The sequence below is a fragment of the Eleutherodactylus coqui genome, chromosome 2 (genome assembly GCF_035609145.1).
Source record: "Eleutherodactylus coqui strain aEleCoq1 chromosome 2, aEleCoq1.hap1, whole genome shotgun sequence".
In the NCBI taxonomy this organism is placed as follows: Eukaryota; Metazoa; Chordata; class Amphibia; order Anura; family Eleutherodactylidae; genus Eleutherodactylus; species Eleutherodactylus coqui.
The window spans coordinates 260899806-260919948 of record NC_089838.1 but is presented as its reverse complement, the minus strand read 5'-3'; the positions used below and the strand labels follow the sequence as shown (position 1 = coordinate 260919948).

The window sequence follows — 20143 nt, the reverse complement described above, 5'->3', positions numbered from 1 at the left end:
CCATGATAGGACGTGCTGAATATTTTCTAACGCGATTTTCCGTTTTTTTTAAAGTTCTTGAATGGGCGATTTTTGGATAAAAAGTGCTACAAAATAGGACACGCCGCGATTTTTTATTTTTGCTCAGATTGTTCTTCTAAATAAAAAAAGCAGAACGTGCGAATAGAACGATTTAAAACAATATGCTTTATTTCCGCCCAATTTCTTCGGTCCAAACATCGGACGGAACAATCGTTGGTGTGAATATATATATTGTGTTGTGTGGGGAATGTTCTGGAATGGGGAGTCCATGACTAAAGTCCTGCCAGCAACTCCATTCTAGATGCATTACCAGCTGCAAGGAACAGAAGGACTTTCCAAACAGGACTTTCCAAACAGCATTATCAGGCAGGCTAATCGATCACTCAATGCATTCTGCGATCGACTCCTCCTGTCTGCCTGGGCGCCTCTGACGCGCGGCTACTTCCCGGAAGTGACGTGTGCGGCCCGCTCCTCTTGTGCGCGCGGCGTGGATCTCTGACGGCGCCATGGTGAAGCTCACGGCCGATGTGATTGAGCAGGCGGCGCAATACACGAATGCAGTCCGGGACAGAGAGCTGGACCTGCGGGGTGAGACCGAGGGGAACGGGGCTGCAATACCAACCAGCCTGTAGTTACTGCTCCTTGTAATCTATGGCGGGAGAGCTGAGCTAGTGATACCTGAAGGGGGCGCTGTAGTCTTCTGAGCTCATCTACTACTACCCTTATCATCCTTATGTGTTCCCTTGTTACTGATTACATGTGATAAACCCCCCCAGTGATGGTCGTACCCATGGATTATATTGGGGGATCTGTGTCGACCTTCATGCGGCCCCCCATACATCCCCGCTGCATGAATGCGATGGTTTCCTCCAGACCTGGATGCGATCTCGCCTGCCTCCTTGGACTGTAGAGGGGGCGCAGTCTACTGTGTCCTTGTTCCTAAAGGGGTCACCCGAGTCCTGGTCCCTCTAGGCTGGGCTGACGCGGGCGTATTTTTCCTGCATATTACATGTGCGCTATATGCCCGTGTGATGCGCGGTAACTGGTGGCAGGCAACTAATTACATTGCAGTTCTGCTCTCATTAACGTGTCGGAATTGTGTAATACGTGCGCCAAAAAATAATGCAAGTTCTTTTTTGCCGCGTATCTCCGCACTGACATTGTGTCCGGGCGGCGTGTATACGCACCGTAAATATAAACAACCCCGGGAGCGTGGAGGCGGAGCGCGCCGGAGGTCTCTTCCAGCCGCTGGTTTCCATTCACTGCAAGCAGGTAGTCGCTCAAAGACTGCGCAATTGCTGTTAAGGCCAGCTGCACACGGGCGGGCCGATTCTGCATGCAGGAGCCCGCAGCAAACTCCCACCCTGTGCCCAGCTGGCATCCGTGCGTAGCTGTCTATTCTTTTTCGCTGCGGGCGCCAGCACCGGATTCCACACCAAAATCGTCCGTGTGCATGAGGCCTTACCCTGAGCGAGGAGGTGGTAGTTCTCTCAGGTGGAACGACTAGTGACTATGGAGTGCCCTCTCTGCGACCGTGTGTAGACATGGCCCCCCATGGTCGCTTCTTGGAGCGACTATTCAGGTGACTATGGGCGTGTGAAGGTACCTTTATACTTCTGTAATGTAATTGGGCTCTCCATGGCACCACCCTCCCGTCGGGGGCCCTCCTTCAGGAAATCGTTCAGATTCCCTCGATCCGCAGGAATATGACCAATTATTGTTCATTCTAAATGCATGAATGATAAATTTGTTAGTCATTCAGCATTGGAATACATGTTACCTGCCTGATGGGCATTCATCCATGTCAGATCTTTAAAGGATAAAGTAAGTATCAATACCTGCCTGTTCCTCCCTGCCAATCTTCTCCTGGCTTCTGCACTTCCGCCGGACACCTCGCCTCCCACCAGCCGGATCCCCCTCTTTCTATTATGCAGCAGCTTTCTTCGTCCTCCAGGTCAATATAGGTTATATCACTAGTGACCAGCGTTCACTGCCTAGCAGGGAGCGCCAAATCCTAGGCTGGACACTGCGCATGCTCGCTGTCTTGTGGTGTTAGTATAGGAACACTCGGCGAGTCAGGGCACATGCACAGTTTTTTGGCATTACTCCGGCATATCACTTGGCACTCCCTGCTAGGCAGTGAACGCTACGTTACTAGTGACATGGCATACATTGCCCTGCAGGGAGGTGAATGCTGGCAATGTACATAACATCACCGGAAGACGTGGATCTGGCTGGCTTGCGGTGAGGTGACCTGGGGAACTGTAGGAGCCAGGAGAAGGTTTGGGAAGTAGACTGCCTGGGAAGGAAAAGGTAAATTTTATTTTATTTATTTATTTTTTTAAATGACCGAACCCCTTCAAGACCCTTTTTGTGACGGCAGTCCAACCCCCTCAATCCGTCAAACTTTTTAGATACTGTGGTTATTTTCTGCAGCGTCCAAAGGATTAGCTTGTACTAAAGATTCACTATTGTCTGTGTATAGCATCCCTCACTCTCCACCCCGCCATACTGTACACATCTCTCCAGCCCCTTTACCTTCTGTATCACCCCATTATCTGTAGTATGTAAGCTCGTTGGAGCAGGACCCGCACCCCTACTGTCTCAATCAACTGATTACCTCATGTAACCGTTGTTTCGTTTTTACTCCCCCTGTCTTGTAAGCGCTGCGGAATATGTTGGCGCTATACAAATAAAGATTAGTATTATTTAAGATCACTCTGATCCGGGCTACTTCAGCAGGTGGTTAGTTGTATACTGCAGGCTGTGTGCGCCGGGCATATAGTTGTCACCTTGCAGTAAAAACACATTTAGGATGTAATATAACATCACTTTACCTGGAGGGGTAAAGATGCCGCTATCTGAGGACCGCAGCGCTTCAGGTTATACCCAGAGGTATGTTTGGAGACCATGTGAAATTCTAGTCCACAGGTCTCACATTAGCTTACATGTGCCTGCGTGTATCTGTGCATTGTAATAACTTTGGATATTTTTGTTCCTCCCAGGCTACAAAATCCCCGTTATTGAGAATCTGGGGGCCACGCTGGACCAGTTTGATACAATAGATTTTTCAGACAATGAGATCAGGAAGTTGGATGGATTTCCTCTGCTGAAGAGACTGAAATGCTTATTATTAAACAATAACCGAATCTGGTAAGATGGTCCGTGCTCATTATGGTCTCGTTCTGTTACCCCTCGTCTTGTCCTTCAGTGCTGCTACCTCAGTATAATCGCCACGTCAACACATTAGCCAGCGCGTTTGTTGCCGATGTCCTGTCTTCGCCGGCCGGATGTTTTTCTGTGGTTAATTGCCTATTTGAATGAATGCATTGGAATCGATGCTTCACATTGTGGCGCTTTTTGGCCGACGTGTGAATAAGGCCTCAGTAACATCGCAGTAATGTCACTTTCAGTCTCACACAGACAGTGATTGGGGCTCACTGGGAGCTTATAATACTTGTTACTAATATAGTAAGCCTGGATCTGTCGACAGCCTTGAAATGTTTGGTTAAAGGGGTTGTCTAAATATAATAATTTTTTTTTTTAATGGCCGGACATGTTATCAAATAACAAAAGAATAGACGCCTGTCTTCTCGCCCCTGGAAGCAGCGGAGGGGCTCCAGTGAATCTCCTGTTAGTGCAGGCCAGAAGTTAGGTGACCGCTACAGCCAATCAGAGGCTGCATTGTCACCGCTCGTTCTCCTGGCATCAGTGCTCACATCCTGTGCACCATGATGCCAGGAATTCGGGACGGGACAGTGCGGCCTCTGGCCATAGTGGTCACCTGACTGCCAGCGTTGACAGTGGGAGATTCACCAAAGCCCCTCTGCTGCTTATGGGTGGAGAAGAGAGGTAAGTATGTGTTCTGCTGTTTTATAGCCTGTCCAGCCATTAAAAAATGTGTATTTGGGCAACCGTTAACTTGTGCGCAGATGGTTAAGCACCTCAATGCTGCATAACACAGGTTTTATGGCTCTTCTTTGGAGCTTATTGATCGAAATAGGGAGCATTCTGCTAAGACTGGTGTAACGCCACACTCAGCAGCATATCGAAGGGCAAAAGGAAGATATCCAATATGGGTCCATTCACACACAGCGGGTTTGTTGTCGAAAATTTCTGAGCTTGCAAATCAACTCCAGTCATCCGGATCAGGCTGTTTCTGCAGCTTGTGCATGGATTTCTGCAAATATCATTCAGATGAATGGGGCAGTTGCAAAAATTTCTGCAAAAAAATAAGATTCTTTATGGAAAATGTGTAAAGGTTTTTGCAATGCAACAATGGAAAAATAAATTGCTTGGTCCCTGGGCCCGAGATAGGTTAGATAATCTTAGCGGAGGAGTAATGTAGTCTGTAAGCTTTGTGTTGTAGACCTCAAATAGTCGCCGTAACAGTCTGTTCTTGTTATTTCTAGCCGTGTCGGGGAAGGACTTGAACAGGTTTTGCCAAATCTTAAGGAGCTGATCCTCACAAATAACAATATTCTAGAGCTGGTAAGATTTCTCTCCCCTCTGTGTGCCTTATAAGTAGACGGAACGATTATCCTTCACTTTCGTTTGTTTAAATACATTTTTTGAATGATAATCGTTCCGTCTGAATGCATCCGAGCTCTACAACATGGCTTCAATTTGTTTATCTACTTTTTTATTTTCAGGGGGACTTGGATAATCTGTCAACACTTAAGAATCTCACTTATCTCTGGTAAGTAGTGCCCTGTAAGTGCTTTACCACTAAAGTCACTGTCATACCCGAGCTTTTTACAGCGATGACCGTGGCGTTTGGAATGCCACGATTATCGTACAACGCTTGCATTGATTTCAGCGGGGCCTCGCAGACCTGCACTCGAATGCAGCGTTTTCGAATGCCATGACATTTGAGCGCTGTCTGCTCTATTTTGGTGCGTTTTCGCATTGTTTAACACACCAAATCACCCATCAGACAAATAGGATGTGTTAAAAAAAAAAAAACCCTGATAAGTGCAGTAAAATACAGAGATCAAAATTGCGGCGTCTTACTGACGCCATGTTTGAGAGTGGCCCTATTTACAGAGATGCTATAAGGTTGACATAAACCTCCACCTTTTTATCAACATCTACGGCTGGAAATATGCGCAACAACACCCAAATTGTACACGGCCCTAGTGTCAAACGACTGGAGCTAAAGGGAGTCAGTGATAGACTTTCTGCTCCGATATCGGTGGGATTCTCTGCTCCTGGACCCCTACCAATGCCATCTTGAGCATGCATGTGGAATTTTATGCATTGTTCCTTTGACCCAGACCTCCCACTACTGGTTTATATCAATGCTATCCGACATTAGGAAAATATTATATGAAGCAAAGTGCTATTTAAGAAGGGAGACTTAGCTTCTCTCGAAGTTGCTTTCAGACCTAGGCAGTAGTCGTGTAAATCCCAGATATAGCACCGAGTGAAAGTCCATTTGTACTTAGACTACTGACTGCAAGCTTATCAATCTTGGATATGTATGGGTACGTACCATGTATGCCCACTCTATATGGCAGCACACGGAGCTTCTAGGTATTCATATGTTATAGACCCAAAGGCAATCTGCGGTGTTCAAAATGAAACTTCAAATTGTTGATGTACATAGTCACATTGTACATACCTGACCTGGATTCATGCTGCCCGTGGATCCCTTTTAATACAACAAGCTTTTTCTGTCTTTTTTTGTATAAAATATGGCAATTGCAAAAAAAAAACCAAAATACACATTTTAAGGATGTGTTTTTTTGGGTTTTTTTTTTCCGTTTGTGTAGCCATTATTTCCAGTAACACTAATTGTTTTGTCTTTCAGTTTATTAAGAAATCCAGTCATTAATAAGCGACATTACAGATTGTATGTGGTCTACAAAATACCACAGGTCCGTGTGCTGGACTTCCAGAAAATCCGACTAGTGGTAAGCAGTCTCCTCTGATGTCTCTGCTTGGCACTGATTTGGTAAGAAAGAGTCCATATAGCAGAAAGGATATTCTCATTAGAAGCTGTGGATTTAACGGACTGTTTGACTCTCCAGGGTTACACGTTATACCCACAGTTTCTACGTGGTCCATTAGGCCGCCTGCAGACGGGCCAAAATTCCACGGCGGGATTTCCTGCGGAATTTCCGCCCTTGGAAGCTGCATAGGATTGCGTTAGCAAATGCAATCCTAGGCAGACTGCTGCGGGGCTAGCATGTTCTATTTCTGTTCGGGGCTCGCAGCATAAAAATGTTGGTGCTGATTATGGCTTCTCAGGAACCAATCTAATGTATCTTGGAAAACAATAACAAGCACTTGTCAGGTGTAGAAACAGTTTGCTTCAAGCAATAAGAATTTTTATTTATTTCATAATCTCTGGGATTGTATAATCAGAAGATGCCAAACGCTTTCATTTGACTTTCCGTATATAACAAATATTCCAGTTTTCACAATAAGCTGACACTTCATGCAGCTCATTTGTGTGGTGATTTAACAGCTCTATTGTGATACTGGAGGCCTAGATGGGACCGGGTAATGGTGGCCATACACGTCAGATCGAAGTACGTTGATGGTTGAACAAATGCGGCCAGATAGATTGTAAAATGGAAACACTAGGTGTAAAGGTCACAACAACAAACTCTGGGCGATCGTGGGACACCAATTCCCAAGCTTCACATGTGCAAAAAGCATCCAATAAGTCGTCCAGAGAAATACTGCCATTCTTTTAGGAAACCCCCTTCGTAGGTAGGAAAGATCTGTCTGCTGGAAATTAAGAACACACTTTTTTTTTCCAGGCGGCATGTCATTGGCTGGCTAACATGATTGCTAAATTTTGCTCAATGAATATTTTACTTTGGCTGAAATTATCCATTTTCGTCAACTTTAGTCTGATGCGTATGGGCACCTCTAAGGCTACTTTCACACAAATCCGCTGTAATTTGCACCTTTTGTGAATTTGATGCGGGTTTAGCTGCAGGATTTCACTCAATACATTATATGGAATGAAATCTGCTGTGAATTTTCAGCAACCAATAAAGCACGACCTGAATCCACAGTAGATTATTTTTTTGCTGTTAGTCAACCTTTGTTAAAACCCCATTCACTAAGATTGTACTGTACATAGCTGTGGGCAATGGCTGAGCATGCATGTCTATCCAGTGCGGAGACAAGCTGCTACTAGACTCATAACATAAAAATGGCAAACATTATATTTTCCCTACAGGCTGCTAATAGTGAAAGTATAATGGAATGTACAGTAGACATTCTCTTTAAACCTAGGGAGAGAATTATTGAGAGGGAATCATCCTCCTCCGCATACATATTCCGCACATACAAGGCCGTGTCTCATAGAGCCACCAATGTTATTGGCACTGCCCTTGCTGATTTTGATTTAATCTTTGGGCACATGCCGCTTAGTGTTGTTGTAACGACTGCTGAGCAGTTAGTTCCCAGTCTTCAATTTGCTCTTGCTGATTCTCCTTTAACTGTGTGTATGGTATCGCTTCAGGAGCGAGAGGAAGCAGCGAGCATGTTCAAGGGCAAGCGGGGTGCACAGCTAGCAAAGGATATTGCCAGGAGATCAAAAACGTAAGATACGAATTTCTCTCTGAAGCTTGAAAGTTCCCTTCACAAGCACCTTCCTCAGACACACATTTAATAAAGGAATGCTGGAAACGGCATATTCTAATATCCTGCACTGTAAACCTGCAATGATGGCATCCATTGCATCGTACCAAGTTACTAAATGACTTTCTACTAGCCATTTAGGACTTTGATTTCTGAACTATCTACAACTTTGTCATCTCTAATAAGCATTGTACAGCTGGCTTTTTTTGATCAGACACTGTAAACCCATCCCCCAGAAGGTGCTTTTGAAGAAGCTTTCTTTATGTATCAGTTGTTAATCAAGATAAGATACTACACTGGGTTGAAATCACTTTCATGGTGTCACCATTGGAAGATGAGAAGCCGATAACCTTTTACGAACCTATCTATTTCTTTTGTTGAAACCTTTCCCTTCCCTCCTGTTCACAGATTCACACCCGGTGCCGGTTTACAGGCCGAAAAGAAGAAATCTGGACCTTCCCCCAGTGATGTTGAAGCCATAAAGGTACAGTCTTCTGTATTAAAGCATTGAGTATTTAGTATTAGCAGTCTCACAAAGGTGATCGGTCTCAATGTGTCACATAATTTTATACCACAGATCAACAAATTCTGAATCGCTGATATTTATTTTACTCCTTTTACATAGCGCATACATATTCCACAGCTCCATATACATATTGTCTCACTTACATTGGGCCTTGTCCTCATTGGGGCTAACAATCTATTTTCGCCGGTTATGATTTTGGAGTGTGGGGATAGAATCCAGATACACATGCAAACAAGAGGAGAGCATTATATCCAGGTTATGAACGCCTTCCTAACTGCCACATGTAAATTAACTGTCTGGGTGCTTTCCTATGCCTGCAGCCCATTCATTTACATAATTAGTTGGATTGGCACTGTGCGCCCCTGTATCAGTACCATCAGCAGGGTCACATTGACAACTCAATCCTGTAGTGCGACAAGGAACTTTACAATAGTTTTCTGTCCTAAACCCCCCCCCAAATCAGTGCTCTTATTGATCGCTGTGTTCCTGAACGGAGAAGTGTTGCTTCCACATTTTTTCTTTTGGCTGAGAACCCTGTAACGTCCTTAATGCTGTCCCTGGGATTCCCTCGGCAGACCAGGCTAGGAGACCTGCAGAGAAGACTGTCCTCTGTGCAGGTCTTTTCATACAGATCATAGGTAACGGTGATCTAATAAAGGCATGGTAATGTGTTCCCTGCTAACCTTGTGCTCTCATATCGAGAAAAAATCAGTAAAATGTAAAAAAAAAAAATTAAATGAGGGGGGGAAGAAAACTCTCAAAAACATGTGCATGCTTCTCTGAAACCATGCACTAGTCTTGGACATCCTACATGTGACACAATAGACATTTTACATTTACACAAGGTACATCTCTATAGCATTACGTCATACTGCTTTTTGGCAGTCTAACAAGCCACCCCATGAGGATGGCTTCATAGGCAGCCTGGTAAGGCAGCCCTGGGGCCTTTCAGAAAGCCCCTGGCAGCCATGACACCTGCACGACTCCCCCGATCTCGCCGTGCGGGACCCCTGACATAGTTCGGGGAATTTAAATGCCGCTGTCAGAATTGATAGCGGCATTTAAATGGTTAATAGCCGCGCCGATCGTGGCTATTGCCCGTGCGTGTCAGCTGTTATAAACAGCTGACGCCCACACTGTATGAAGAGGTTGCCACGCAACCTCTTCATACATACCCTGCCGCTCCATGACGTACCGGTACGTCATGAAGCGGGAAGGGGTTAAAGGACAACTCTGTCCACATGTATTTATCTAAAATGGGTTGGGTTTGAGGCAAGCTTTTAATGTCTTAAAAACACTATTTTACGCTGAGTTCCTGGCCTGCTAATCACACTGGAGTACATTTATAGAAGCTCAGTTTTGCTGAGTAAATACGGAGTTTAAAAAGCATGTCTGCCGTTTTCATAACCTTTTGTATTTGTCTTCACCTATATATAGATTTACTTTCTTTTATGTTTTTACATATTTTATAATTTTTTTTTCTCCCCTGCCCAAAAATAGTCTGGCCAAAAGTCTCTCTCTCGTCAGTCTAGTTGTATATGGCAAAAAGTTTCTATAGGTGCCTTCACACATCGGCTGTGGGCTTTCCACAGTGTCCAAATCTCCATATAAATGGTGTATTGGATTGGATTTTAACCATTGTTAAATATGCAGCATAAATGGGCATGCTGCGTGTGTTAAAATCCATAACGTATTTCAAATACGCTGTAAATCTCATGCTGAATGTTTTTTGGTTTTTTTTCACTCCATGTAGACAAAAATTTCAAAATCGCATCCACAAGTCTCGGGTATTAGTGTATCTTGACGCCACCAGGAATTCCTGGTGGAGTCAAGATTGGCAGGGGTGTGACGTCCCCTGATGCTGATTGGCTGGGGAGCTGTGTTGGCTGCAGGTGCTGCTAGCCCACTAAAGTAATGTGCCGGCAATCCAGGGTGGCCTGCAGCACAGTAGCTTCGCCGGCACCGCTGCACATAAAAGGCCCTTCCCCTCCGCCGACTGTCAACACGCTACCCCGCTCTGTGCAGAGCAGGGTTGGCCGTGAGGGAGCGGAGAGTGCCGTAACACGGCTTTGGCGCTGAAGCCGCTGGCAGCATTCCGCAGCTGTTTCCCATCCGCTGGCCGTGAACACGGCACCCCGCTCTATGTAGAAGCGCAGAGTGTGGTGGCCATGAGGGAGTGGACAGTGCTGTAACCCTGGGAGGACAGCTGGGAGGGCGGGGGACAGGCGATGAGCTGTGGTAATAGCAGGGGAGCAGAGCGGATAACATAGACGGTCGCCTGCTCACTTACTACCTACTACACTGCTTCCCACAGAAAACCACTTTTGCTCCTTCCAGCACCTTTGTGCCTTCACCCTATCGGGAGCTGGGTGTGTGAGAGGGGCGTTCCTCCTGTCAAACCCCTAGATTCCGGTGGCGTCAAGATACACTAATACCCAAGTCTTGTACTGTAAATGCTGCAGAATTTTCACAGAATAATCTGCTGAGAAAATCCTGCCGAATATATACACCTTGCATGGAAGCACCTTAAAGGGGTTGTCTCGCGAAATCAAGTGGGGTTATACACTTCTATATGGCCATATTAATGCACTTTGTAATATACATCGTGCATTAAATATGAGCCGTACAGAAGTTATTCACTTACCTGCTCCGTTGCTAGCGTCCCCGTCGCCATGGATCCGTCTAATTTCGGGGTCTTCTTGCTTTTTTAGACGCGCTTGCGCTGTGCGGTCTTCTCCCTTCGGCTCTGCTCGGCAGCATCGGTGTTTTGGCTCCGCACCCTTGTACGCATCATCGCGTAGCTCCGCCCCCGTCACGTGCCGATTCCAGCCAATCAGGAGGATGGAACCGGCACACGTCATGGGGCGGAGCTACGCGATGACGTGTACAGGGGGCGGAGCCAAAACGCCGGTGCTGCCGAGCAGAGCCGAAGGGAGAAAACCCATCTGCGCAAGCGCGTCTAAAAAAGCAAGAAGACCCCGAAATTAGACGGAACAATGGTGACGAGGACGGCAGCAACGGATCAGATAAGTGAATAACTTCTGTATGGCTCATATTTAATGCACGATGTACATTACAAAGTGCATTAATATGGCCATACAGAAGTGTATAACCCCACTTGATTTCGCGGGACAACCCCTTTAAGGCTATACAGTATTAACATGTGGCAGATTTGCTGCAGAAAGTTTTGAGACTGAAAACCTGTAACATTAATCCAAATGGGTTTGTTTCTGCATGTGCATGGATATTTGCAGGTCCGAGTTAGATGTACCAGACAATCATGGAACTTTCTGAAACTAATCTGACGCATGTGAATATGAAGTTCCTTGTGAACATGTAAAGATTGTGCCTTTTTTGCAAATTGAAAGCTCTGAGCAAAATGACACTTCATATGCATAATGAATCTGCAGTGACTTTAGCTGCTATGGATTGGGCAGTTCAGTATATGCTGTGCCTCACAGTTGTCCAGGTATTACCCTTTTCGACAAGTACTCTGACATCTGGAGAGATTTGAACGGGGGATTCAAATCAATCTGAAATAGTTTTAACATTTACACTATATTGTTACAGAATGCCATTGCCAATGCGACTACGCTTGCAGAAGTGGAGAGACTCAAAGGGTTGCTGCAGTCTGGTCAGATTCCTGGCAAAGACCGGTCTCCCGGTAAGAACTTTATAAAGCGTGTTAAAGAATTTTATTTCTGCTCAGATCCAGGCTGGAAATTGGATTTTGGAGGAATCTGTCTTGGTGGACTTTGCTCACTGTATGTTTGTATTCTGCGAAGCATCAATTCTTTTTATAGAGGGATATACGGGTGCACTCACACGGGCGAGTGTGTAGCACAAGTTCCGTCTGATTGATGAACAGAACTTGCATGTAAAAAAGTGTTCTTGTTTTTATTTTTTTCCTTTTTTCTCGGACCGGAAATCAGAGATGGGCTTGCTGGGATTTCTCTTATTTTCGTGTGATTCATGTTTTAAGAATCGCCCATTGTTTCTTACAGCAGATATGGCACTCACATGTAATTGTGAGTTTCATGTGAGCACTGCGAGATTATATATATATATATAAATTTTTTTTTTTTTTTTTTTTCTTTGCTTTACTATTGAAAAACACACACGTGAAAATTGCAAGTGCAGTAATGCGGTTTTTTTAATAAAACGCACTGCAGTCGCAGGCAAAATCTACAGGTTAGAATACGATATTGGTCTGAATTTCTCGGACTAATATGGCAATTGTCTGTGTGACATACACCCTTAGTTACTTATAGGGTAGAGCTGCAGATGTCTATAAAATGCTTTAGTTAGCTGAGAAGCCACAGAGGCTTCCTTAGACGTTTTAACAGTATCAGGGAACCCCAAAACCTGTATATATGAAGACAAAACCCTGTCTGTGAAGGAAGATGCCTGTTTTCTGTCCGTATGTAGATCCTCAGCTTGGCTCTGTTTGTAGCTCCGAGCATTGATCAGGTTCACTAACTTGTCTCTTCTGCACAATTGCCAGGCGCTGAAGTGTTCATTTCGGAGGAAGCAGATGAGGAAATGGATGAAGACACAGCTGTAAATGGATCCTGAGCCGTCGTGTTTTGTGACGCTTATTTACTACAGTTTGTTCTGCTGTAAATGTCCTTCTGTAAATTTAATTTCAATAAAGATTTTTGTATTTTATGCTGCTGTATGATTACTCAATAAAAGATCATTCTTACTTTGTGGCAAATATCTCAAAGTCCAGTATAGACACACATCTAGAGGTCTGTTTACTTGGCTTCTTTGTGGAATACCTAAGGACATACACAACTACTGTCTTTCCCCAAAAATAAGACCCTGTCTTATATTAATTTTTGCCCTAAAAGAGGCACAGGATCTATTTTTTGGGGGAGAGTCTTATACTGTCCTAGCAGACACTGTCCACGTCTCTCCCGCTGGTCCCCTGAGCTCCTGGCAGGCTGTCATTGGTGCATTGAGCCCAATCAAAACAATATCTTGCTGGAGGCGGAGCTTTCAACCCTGTTACCAGCAAGAGATGTTTCCTTCGGCACGTGCTCTTGACTCCATCTATGGCTGGGATCTGTGCTGCAGTCACAATCTGCATAATTTGGGGATGTCCTTCATAGACCTATGCCCGGTCTGTGAGAACTAAAGCCTTCCTGTGTCCACTGAGTAACTATGCTCTGTGCTCAACTTGCACAATGGCCAATCCTTCGGAAGAGGTCACAGTATGGTGCCCCCATTTTGCACATGCCAATTAGCCGACGTTTTGGGTATATGTGTACGGAGCTTGAACTCATGATTTGGCGTAACTGGTCACCAACAATCTGGACGAAAAAGGACTTTCTTGCTTAAAGGGGTTGTCTCGCGAAAGCAAGTGGGTCTATACACTTCTGTATGGCCATATTAATGCACTTTGTAATATACATCGTGCATTAAATATGAGCCATACAGAAGTTATTCACTTACCTGCTCCGTTGCTAGCGTCCCCGTTGCCATGGTTCCGTCTAACTTCGGTGTCTTGCCCCCATCACGTGCCGATTCTAGCCAATCAGGAGGCTGGAACCGGCACACGTCATGGGGCGGAGCTACGCGATGATGCGTACAAGGGGGCGGAGCCAAAACGCCGATGCTTCCAAGACCAGCCGAAGGGAGAAGATGCATGTGCGCAAGCGCGTCTAAAAAAGCAAGAAGACACCGAAGTTAGACGGAACCATGGCAACGGGGACGCTAGCAACGGAGCAGGTAAGTGAATAACTTCTGTATGGCTCATATTTAATGCACGATGTATATTACAAAGTGCATTAATATGGCCATACAGAAGTGTATAGACCCACTTGCTTTCGCGAGACAACCCCTTTAACACTTTACAACTAGAGATGAGCGAGCATACTCGCTAAGGCAAACTACTCGAGTGAGTAGTGCCTTATTCGAGTACCTGCCCACTTGTCTCTAAAGATTCGGCTGCCGTCGCAGGTTAGTGGTGAGTTGCCAGGGGGGAGAGAGATCTCCCCGCCGGTACCCGAATCTTTAGAGACGAGTGGGCAGGTACTCGCTTAAGGCACTACTCGTTCGAGTAGTTTGCCTTAGTGAGTATGCTCACTCGTCTCTATTTACGACTTAAACTAAAATTGAAGCATTTTGCATAACAAAGGGCTCCATAATTTGCATAATACTTCCAATTAATTCAATACCCTTCATATGGAGAGACTTTGATCCAAGTTTCATATGTTTTCTGCAACTGTCTGGGTGTAACACTAACTTTCCACCAGTGTATACAGCTATATAAAGATTTAGTATGCCAAGTTAAATTTCCCCCTATGTAGCACTGTATATGGGTAATAAATGGCTCAAAAAACAAAATCATCATGGGATGGTGACACGTTCTCAAGTCCATCCAATGTTGGGAATGCCAGGTCATGTGGTGTGACCTTGTTTTATCTAGCACCTGTGGGGAGGATTTACACATAAGTAGGTATGAGAGCATGATATTATTCTCTCGTCTATCATTGGGGACACAGCAAGACCTTGGGTATAGCTCCTGCCACTAGAAAGCGACACTAACCAGAAAAGTTAACTCCTCCTACTAGGTATACCCCTCCTGCAGGCACCAAGCTACTAAGTTCTTGGCTTAGTGTCTGCAGGAGGCAGACCTCTTCAATCAATGGTCTTGGAGCACATTGATGTGGGCAGCACAGGGCAGGCAGGACTCTCCCTGTTCCCCCACGAGGATTGTAGACAGCAAGTGTCTGTCCTTCAAGAAGAAAAGGAGGCACATCCACTTTTGTTCGTGACCCATCAGTCACGCTTGGTGCCACTGCACAGCCAGGAGCGCGTACCTGGTGTTTAGTGAGGCCGTGCGGCATTTCTGTTTGGGCCCTGCCCACAGCACAGTCGTGTGTAGTTGGTGCCTGGTTTCTGTATGTTGCTGCCGTGTGGTCGGTACGTTTCACTGCCATGGTGACTGACCCGGCCACTCTGTGTTCATGCCAGCCGCCACATGAGTAGTCTGGTGTTTCGCGTGCATAGGGTACTATGTGGCCAAGAGGCGGCCTATGTGTGTGTATGCGGCCGGTAATGGGCACGGATCCGTAGGAGGTAGCTCTAGTTAAGCCCCAGGCTTGAGGACAACTGTCCACTTCATGCACAGCCTATCCTCCCACTCCCCTCTCCCCTAAATACTATACAGCCTTAATTGCCTAGACACCATGGGCCCGCCTCCACCCTGCCCAATGAACCTCGGCATGAATCTGGGATTGCTGAGACCTGTGGTACCTTCAATACTGGAAAGAGTACGAGGCACAGGGATTTTCTGGACACATCGCTCCGGACAAGGTTGAGCCTTGCCCGACTGCTAGCTCCCCTGTTGTTGCACCTCCTGCAGTTCTCTGCAGGCAGCCTTAGTGCAGTGTCCAAGTCCAGGATGACACATGGACAGGAGCCGGCCAGAGCCACATACTATGTGCTCTCGCCACAATACAAGATTGACAGCCAGCCAGAGAATATCTAGTCTTACGAACAATATTATTCAAACTGTCAGCATTACTCCGGGTTTGAAAGAGTACTATGCACAGGAATTCTGCAGACGTCGCTCCTCATCTCCGCTCCAGAATGGGTGAGCCTTACTTAACGGTTAGCTTCCCCTATCGTGGCCCGCCGGCAATTTCTTTCAGGCAGCTTTAGCGCGATCTCCGATTATAGGTTGATACACAGGCTGGGGCCGTCCAGAGCCACATCCTATGTGCGCTTTTACTACAATACGAGATTAATGTCCAGTCAGAGAATATTTAGTCTTACAAACTATTGTTCTAAGTATAGGGGTAAGTCTAGGATTCCATCCTCCGACAGGGAGCGTGGGGGCTGTAGATCCGTCTACTGGTACCCCTCTGGTCACCTTGATGAGCTGCTGAACCACTATGGGACTAGTAACCAAAATGGTGTCTAGTGAATTCTAGAAAGACGACTGGACTACTTATTCAGTCAGCCGTTTCCATGCAGACGTGGGTCTCTCTTGACTTTGATGCGTAAAGAATCACTGTTGAAGCAGAATCCGCTGCTGACCACTATTGTGGAAAGCCGGACTATTGACGTAGGCATACTTTGTAAATTGAGAGCGGTCTCTTACTATGCTCCTAGAGCGTTCTCCAAGGTCCCTCCCTCCACAGGTACAATGTGTAGGGTGCTGGTCCGATTAATTTTTTGCTACACCTCTTATCTCTTTATCTCCATTCTTTCTCTATGGCTGAAGCGCCTCCCTTCAAATGGTTGAATTGCGTCAGCAGTGCTTTTACTGGACAAGTTCGTTCTTTTCCTTCTCTGGACAAATCGTATAGGGAAGTTAGCCGCTAAGCTTCCCACATACGGCAGACTCTTAGCTTGGCTGTCACAGGCATCCATGGACCCAGTCTCTGGAGTTAGTCCTTTTGGGATGCAAATTTTTCAATGAATCCTTTTGGAATGTCTTTCGATTGGCGCAGGTTTTTTGCGTCCAGTTTGGGTGAGAGATGCTGGTAGTAAGCATTTCTTTACCACGTCTGATTCAATTTTCAGACTACGCCTTACAGCGCGATGTCCAGGATAAAAATCGCTTAAATCAGATGATTCCAGAAGCACACTCCAATCCTTCTGCAATATGGCTTGCAGGAGACCGTGAAACAGTATACAATTATACTGCTTTCAGTTCTTAGCTATCCCTACTCCTGTTTCCACAAATGGACCACCGAGATTTATGTACTTGTGTGATCTTGCTGTGATGCCAAATTTTCATGTGCCTAGTTAGAATCATGCGGTGGCACTGACATCTTGGTAAGGGGACAACCCAGAAAGTTGCCATTTCCAAGGCTAGAGTTCTTCAAACACCCGTAGGCTTCATGCAAAAGGTGGATGCTGTGGCCATTGTCACAGTCTGAGAGTGCTAGTAATAAGGGTAATTTTGAGGCATGTGTCTCCATCCCCCATTCTCTCTGGTAGCGGTAGCTCCCACGCATTCATCTCGGATGCTTCCTCCTAACCCTTCAACAGCGGTACTGTCTATTACGACAGCCTGTTTGACTGGGACAGGCTGAAGAACCTCTGGGCTCAAGTCTCTTACACCCTAAATCTATCAAGACTACTGATGTTGCGTATGGGGGTCGTTGGGATGCGCAGCATCAAGGCATGCCGCACTTCAACTATGTTGCCTTGGGCAGGAGATCAGTTCCAGTGTTCTAGGTACCACATATTCCGGCAGTAGTCCACTGGATATAAATGACTTCTTCAAAGGCAGTCGATCCGGGGAAACAAGAGCCTGTCCCCAAAGTCTTTTCAACAATTGTTAATGTGGGACTCCGACCACACACAGTTGTGGAACGTAATGGGTCTTTTTTGGCATTAGGAGTCATTCGCCCTCTTGGCATTCTTCAGTTACCCTAGCTCTCTGCTTGGTATTCCTATCAACCAAAGCACTGTCCTTGGGTTTCCGTAGTGGGCTCCTTGCACTTACTCCGCAGCAGTACAGGTTTACTGTGCTAGAGACATATCTTCAGGCGATATTACGGCACGTTACTCAGACAGCGGGTGCCTGGTCGGGAGCGCTCTTCCGGTGGGTGGGTGGGACGGTTACTCAGGCCACTTTATACTCGTCATCTCGGAGCATGTTGGATGCCCAAGCATCCATCCATGCTAGTTGCAGTTGAAGAACTGATTACGCTTCTTTACACATGCGGCTTCTTATATTTTTCCCACCCCCGAGAGACTACGCTGGAACGTCCCAAGGTCTTGCTGTGTCCCCCAATGATAGATGAGAAAATAGGGTTTTTGTACTTAGCGTAAAATCTCTCATCCTCTTCATTGGGGGACACAGCACCCACCCAGTCTGTTAGGACTGTAACATATACTCGCGGTTGGAGTGGCCTCAGTGCAGTTGCACATGGTGGTACAAGTTACAGTGCTTGAGCATTGTAGATTATTAATTGTTGTCGTATCCTACTTGGCTGTTCTGACTGCTTGCAGACAAACGGAGTAGCTTGGTGCCTGTAGGAGGGGTATAGCTAGGAGGAGGAGCTATCACTTTTCTGCTTAGGGTCACCTCCTAGTGGCAGAAGCTATACTCAAGCTCTTGCTGTGTCCCCCAATGAATAAGGCGAGAGAGATTTTAAGGCAAGTACAAACATTTTTTTCTTTTACTAGGAAATTAATTTTTAGAAGTGAAGGGAAATGCGTATAGAACAAGTCAAAGTGTCACTTCAGGTGCCTTTCTAAAATCTGCTGTGCTTAGACTTGAGTAACTATTTGACAATGTGTAGGCTCCATCTAATGTTCCATCTCTGGTTTTCTCAGACCTTGATTCCCCTGTTGGGAGTAGTGGCTACAATGTCTCCAGTACAAAGCACAGAGGTGCATTTTGTGTAATAAGACATTCAGTTTCTCATCTTCACTTGTACTATTGCTTAATGGAAACATGATTAAGATCAGTCAAAGCTTCCATTGGTCCAAGTTAGTATAGAATCTATTCTCTGTTTTGATAGTCCTAAAATAAATCCCTATAACACTTGTCCTTCACATGCTGTTCACATTCATTGCATTTGGCAGAAATTTTTAACGGCCGTCGGCTCGGTTCTCAAGCGGACAAGAGATCTCAATCAGATCAAGGTCGGTCAGACTAATTGTGATCTACACAGAAACCTGTATGTATAGAAACTAGAGATGAGCGAACGTACTCGTTACGAGTACTTGCGCACCCGAGTACCGCCATTTGCGAGTACTTCAGTACTCGCGCGCAAAGATTCGGGGGTCGGCGTGGCGGCACGGGGGGTAGCAGTGGGGAGTGGGGGGGGGGGGGGGGGGGGGGGAGGGAGAGAGAGAGGGCTCCCCCCGGTTCCCCGCTGCTACCCCCCGCACCGCCACTCCTCTCCCCGCCCCCCGAATCTTTGCGCGCGAGTACTGAAGTACTCGAAAATGGTGGTACTCGGGTGCGCAAGTACTCGTAACGAGTACGTTCGCTCATCTCTAATAGAAACACTCCAAGCCAATGATGCATCTACTACTAATCAAGACGCCGATGTAAAGAGAACCTCTCACCAAGTGCATGCTGTCCAAACAATAGTATATGCTGCCATCCTGTAGTCAAAAACAAAATACAATAGAAAAACACAGCAAGAATCAGGGTGGCTTAATACGAGCGTACACGCAATTGTGCGCACCTCAGAGCGACGTATTTGTGCCACGAGTCTTGTGTACATATCACCTCCATGGAGAGAGCATGCTGAGTAAATGAGAATATAGTGCCATCAATGGGTTTTATCGGTGTATTGTGCACTCACGGGAATTCACCCTTTGGCAGTGTTACATTTACACATATTGGTTACCTGGTTTTAATACATTTTCCAGCAGTGGTATACAGTATCAGCATATTTCCATAAAATTAAGAATGGAAGGGAGACACCAAATATACCTTCCTATGAACCCCATCACCACTAACTGTGCAGAAGGGACAGATGTAAAGCAGTTTTGATTTGGCGCATTTAGCACAATTTTTTTTCGTGGCTGAGGCTCCAACACAATTGTAAGTCACATTATGGAGGATTAAAAGTGAATATACTAGAGATGAGCGAGCGTACTCGGAAAAGCACTACTCGCTCGAGTAATTTGCTTTATCCATCGCTGTGCTTGTCCCTGAAGATTCGGGTGCCGCTGCGGCTGACAGGCGAGTCGCAGCGGGGAGCAGGGGAGAGCGGGCGGGAGAGAGGGAGAGAAAGATCTCCCCTCCGTTCCTCCCTGCTCTCCCCTGCAGCTCCCCGCTCCGTGCCGGCACCCGAATCTTCAGACCCGAGCACAGCGATACTCGGATCGGATAAAGCAAATTACTCGAGCGAGTAGTGCTTTTCCGAGTACGCTCGCTCATCCCTAGAATATACCATTTAAACATTTTTTTTTTGGAGCGCTAGAAATCTGAGGCATTACAGCTCTCCTCCATCTACCCACCCGTTCCTGTGCAGGAGCTCACAAGATTAGCGCCACTTTACACTG

The 20143-nt window shown here is 46.0% G+C and overlaps 1 protein-coding gene across 1 annotated transcript; it reads left to right on the top strand.

Moving 5' to 3' along the window:
- Positions 1–498: 498 nt before the first annotated feature.
- On the top strand, positions 499–12817 carry SNRPA1 (small nuclear ribonucleoprotein polypeptide A'). Its single transcript, XM_066592883.1, has 9 exons — positions 499–609; positions 3027–3174; positions 4434–4512; positions 4674–4720; positions 5834–5936; positions 7505–7584; positions 8032–8107; positions 11720–11813; positions 12654–12817. The coding sequence occupies exons 1-9, from the start codon at positions 528–530 to the stop codon at positions 12722–12724; spliced, it is 780 nt and encodes a 259-aa protein (XP_066448980.1). The 5' UTR covers positions 499–527; the 3' UTR covers positions 12725–12817.
- The last annotated feature ends 7326 nt before the right edge of the window (positions 12818–20143 follow it).

Coding starts and splice junctions, on each gene's coding strand:
- SNRPA1 (XM_066592883.1), top strand. CDS start 528: ATGGTGAAGCTCACGGCCGATGTGATTGAGCAGGCGGCGCAATACACG. Junction 4,721..5,833: donor AAGAATCTCACTTATCTCTG/GTAAGTAGTGCC, acceptor TTTGTCTTTCAG/TTTATTAAGAAATCCAGTCA. Junction 11,814..12,653: donor TGGCAAAGACCGGTCTCCCG/GTAAGAACTTTA, acceptor CACAATTGCCAG/GCGCTGAAGTGTTCATTTCG.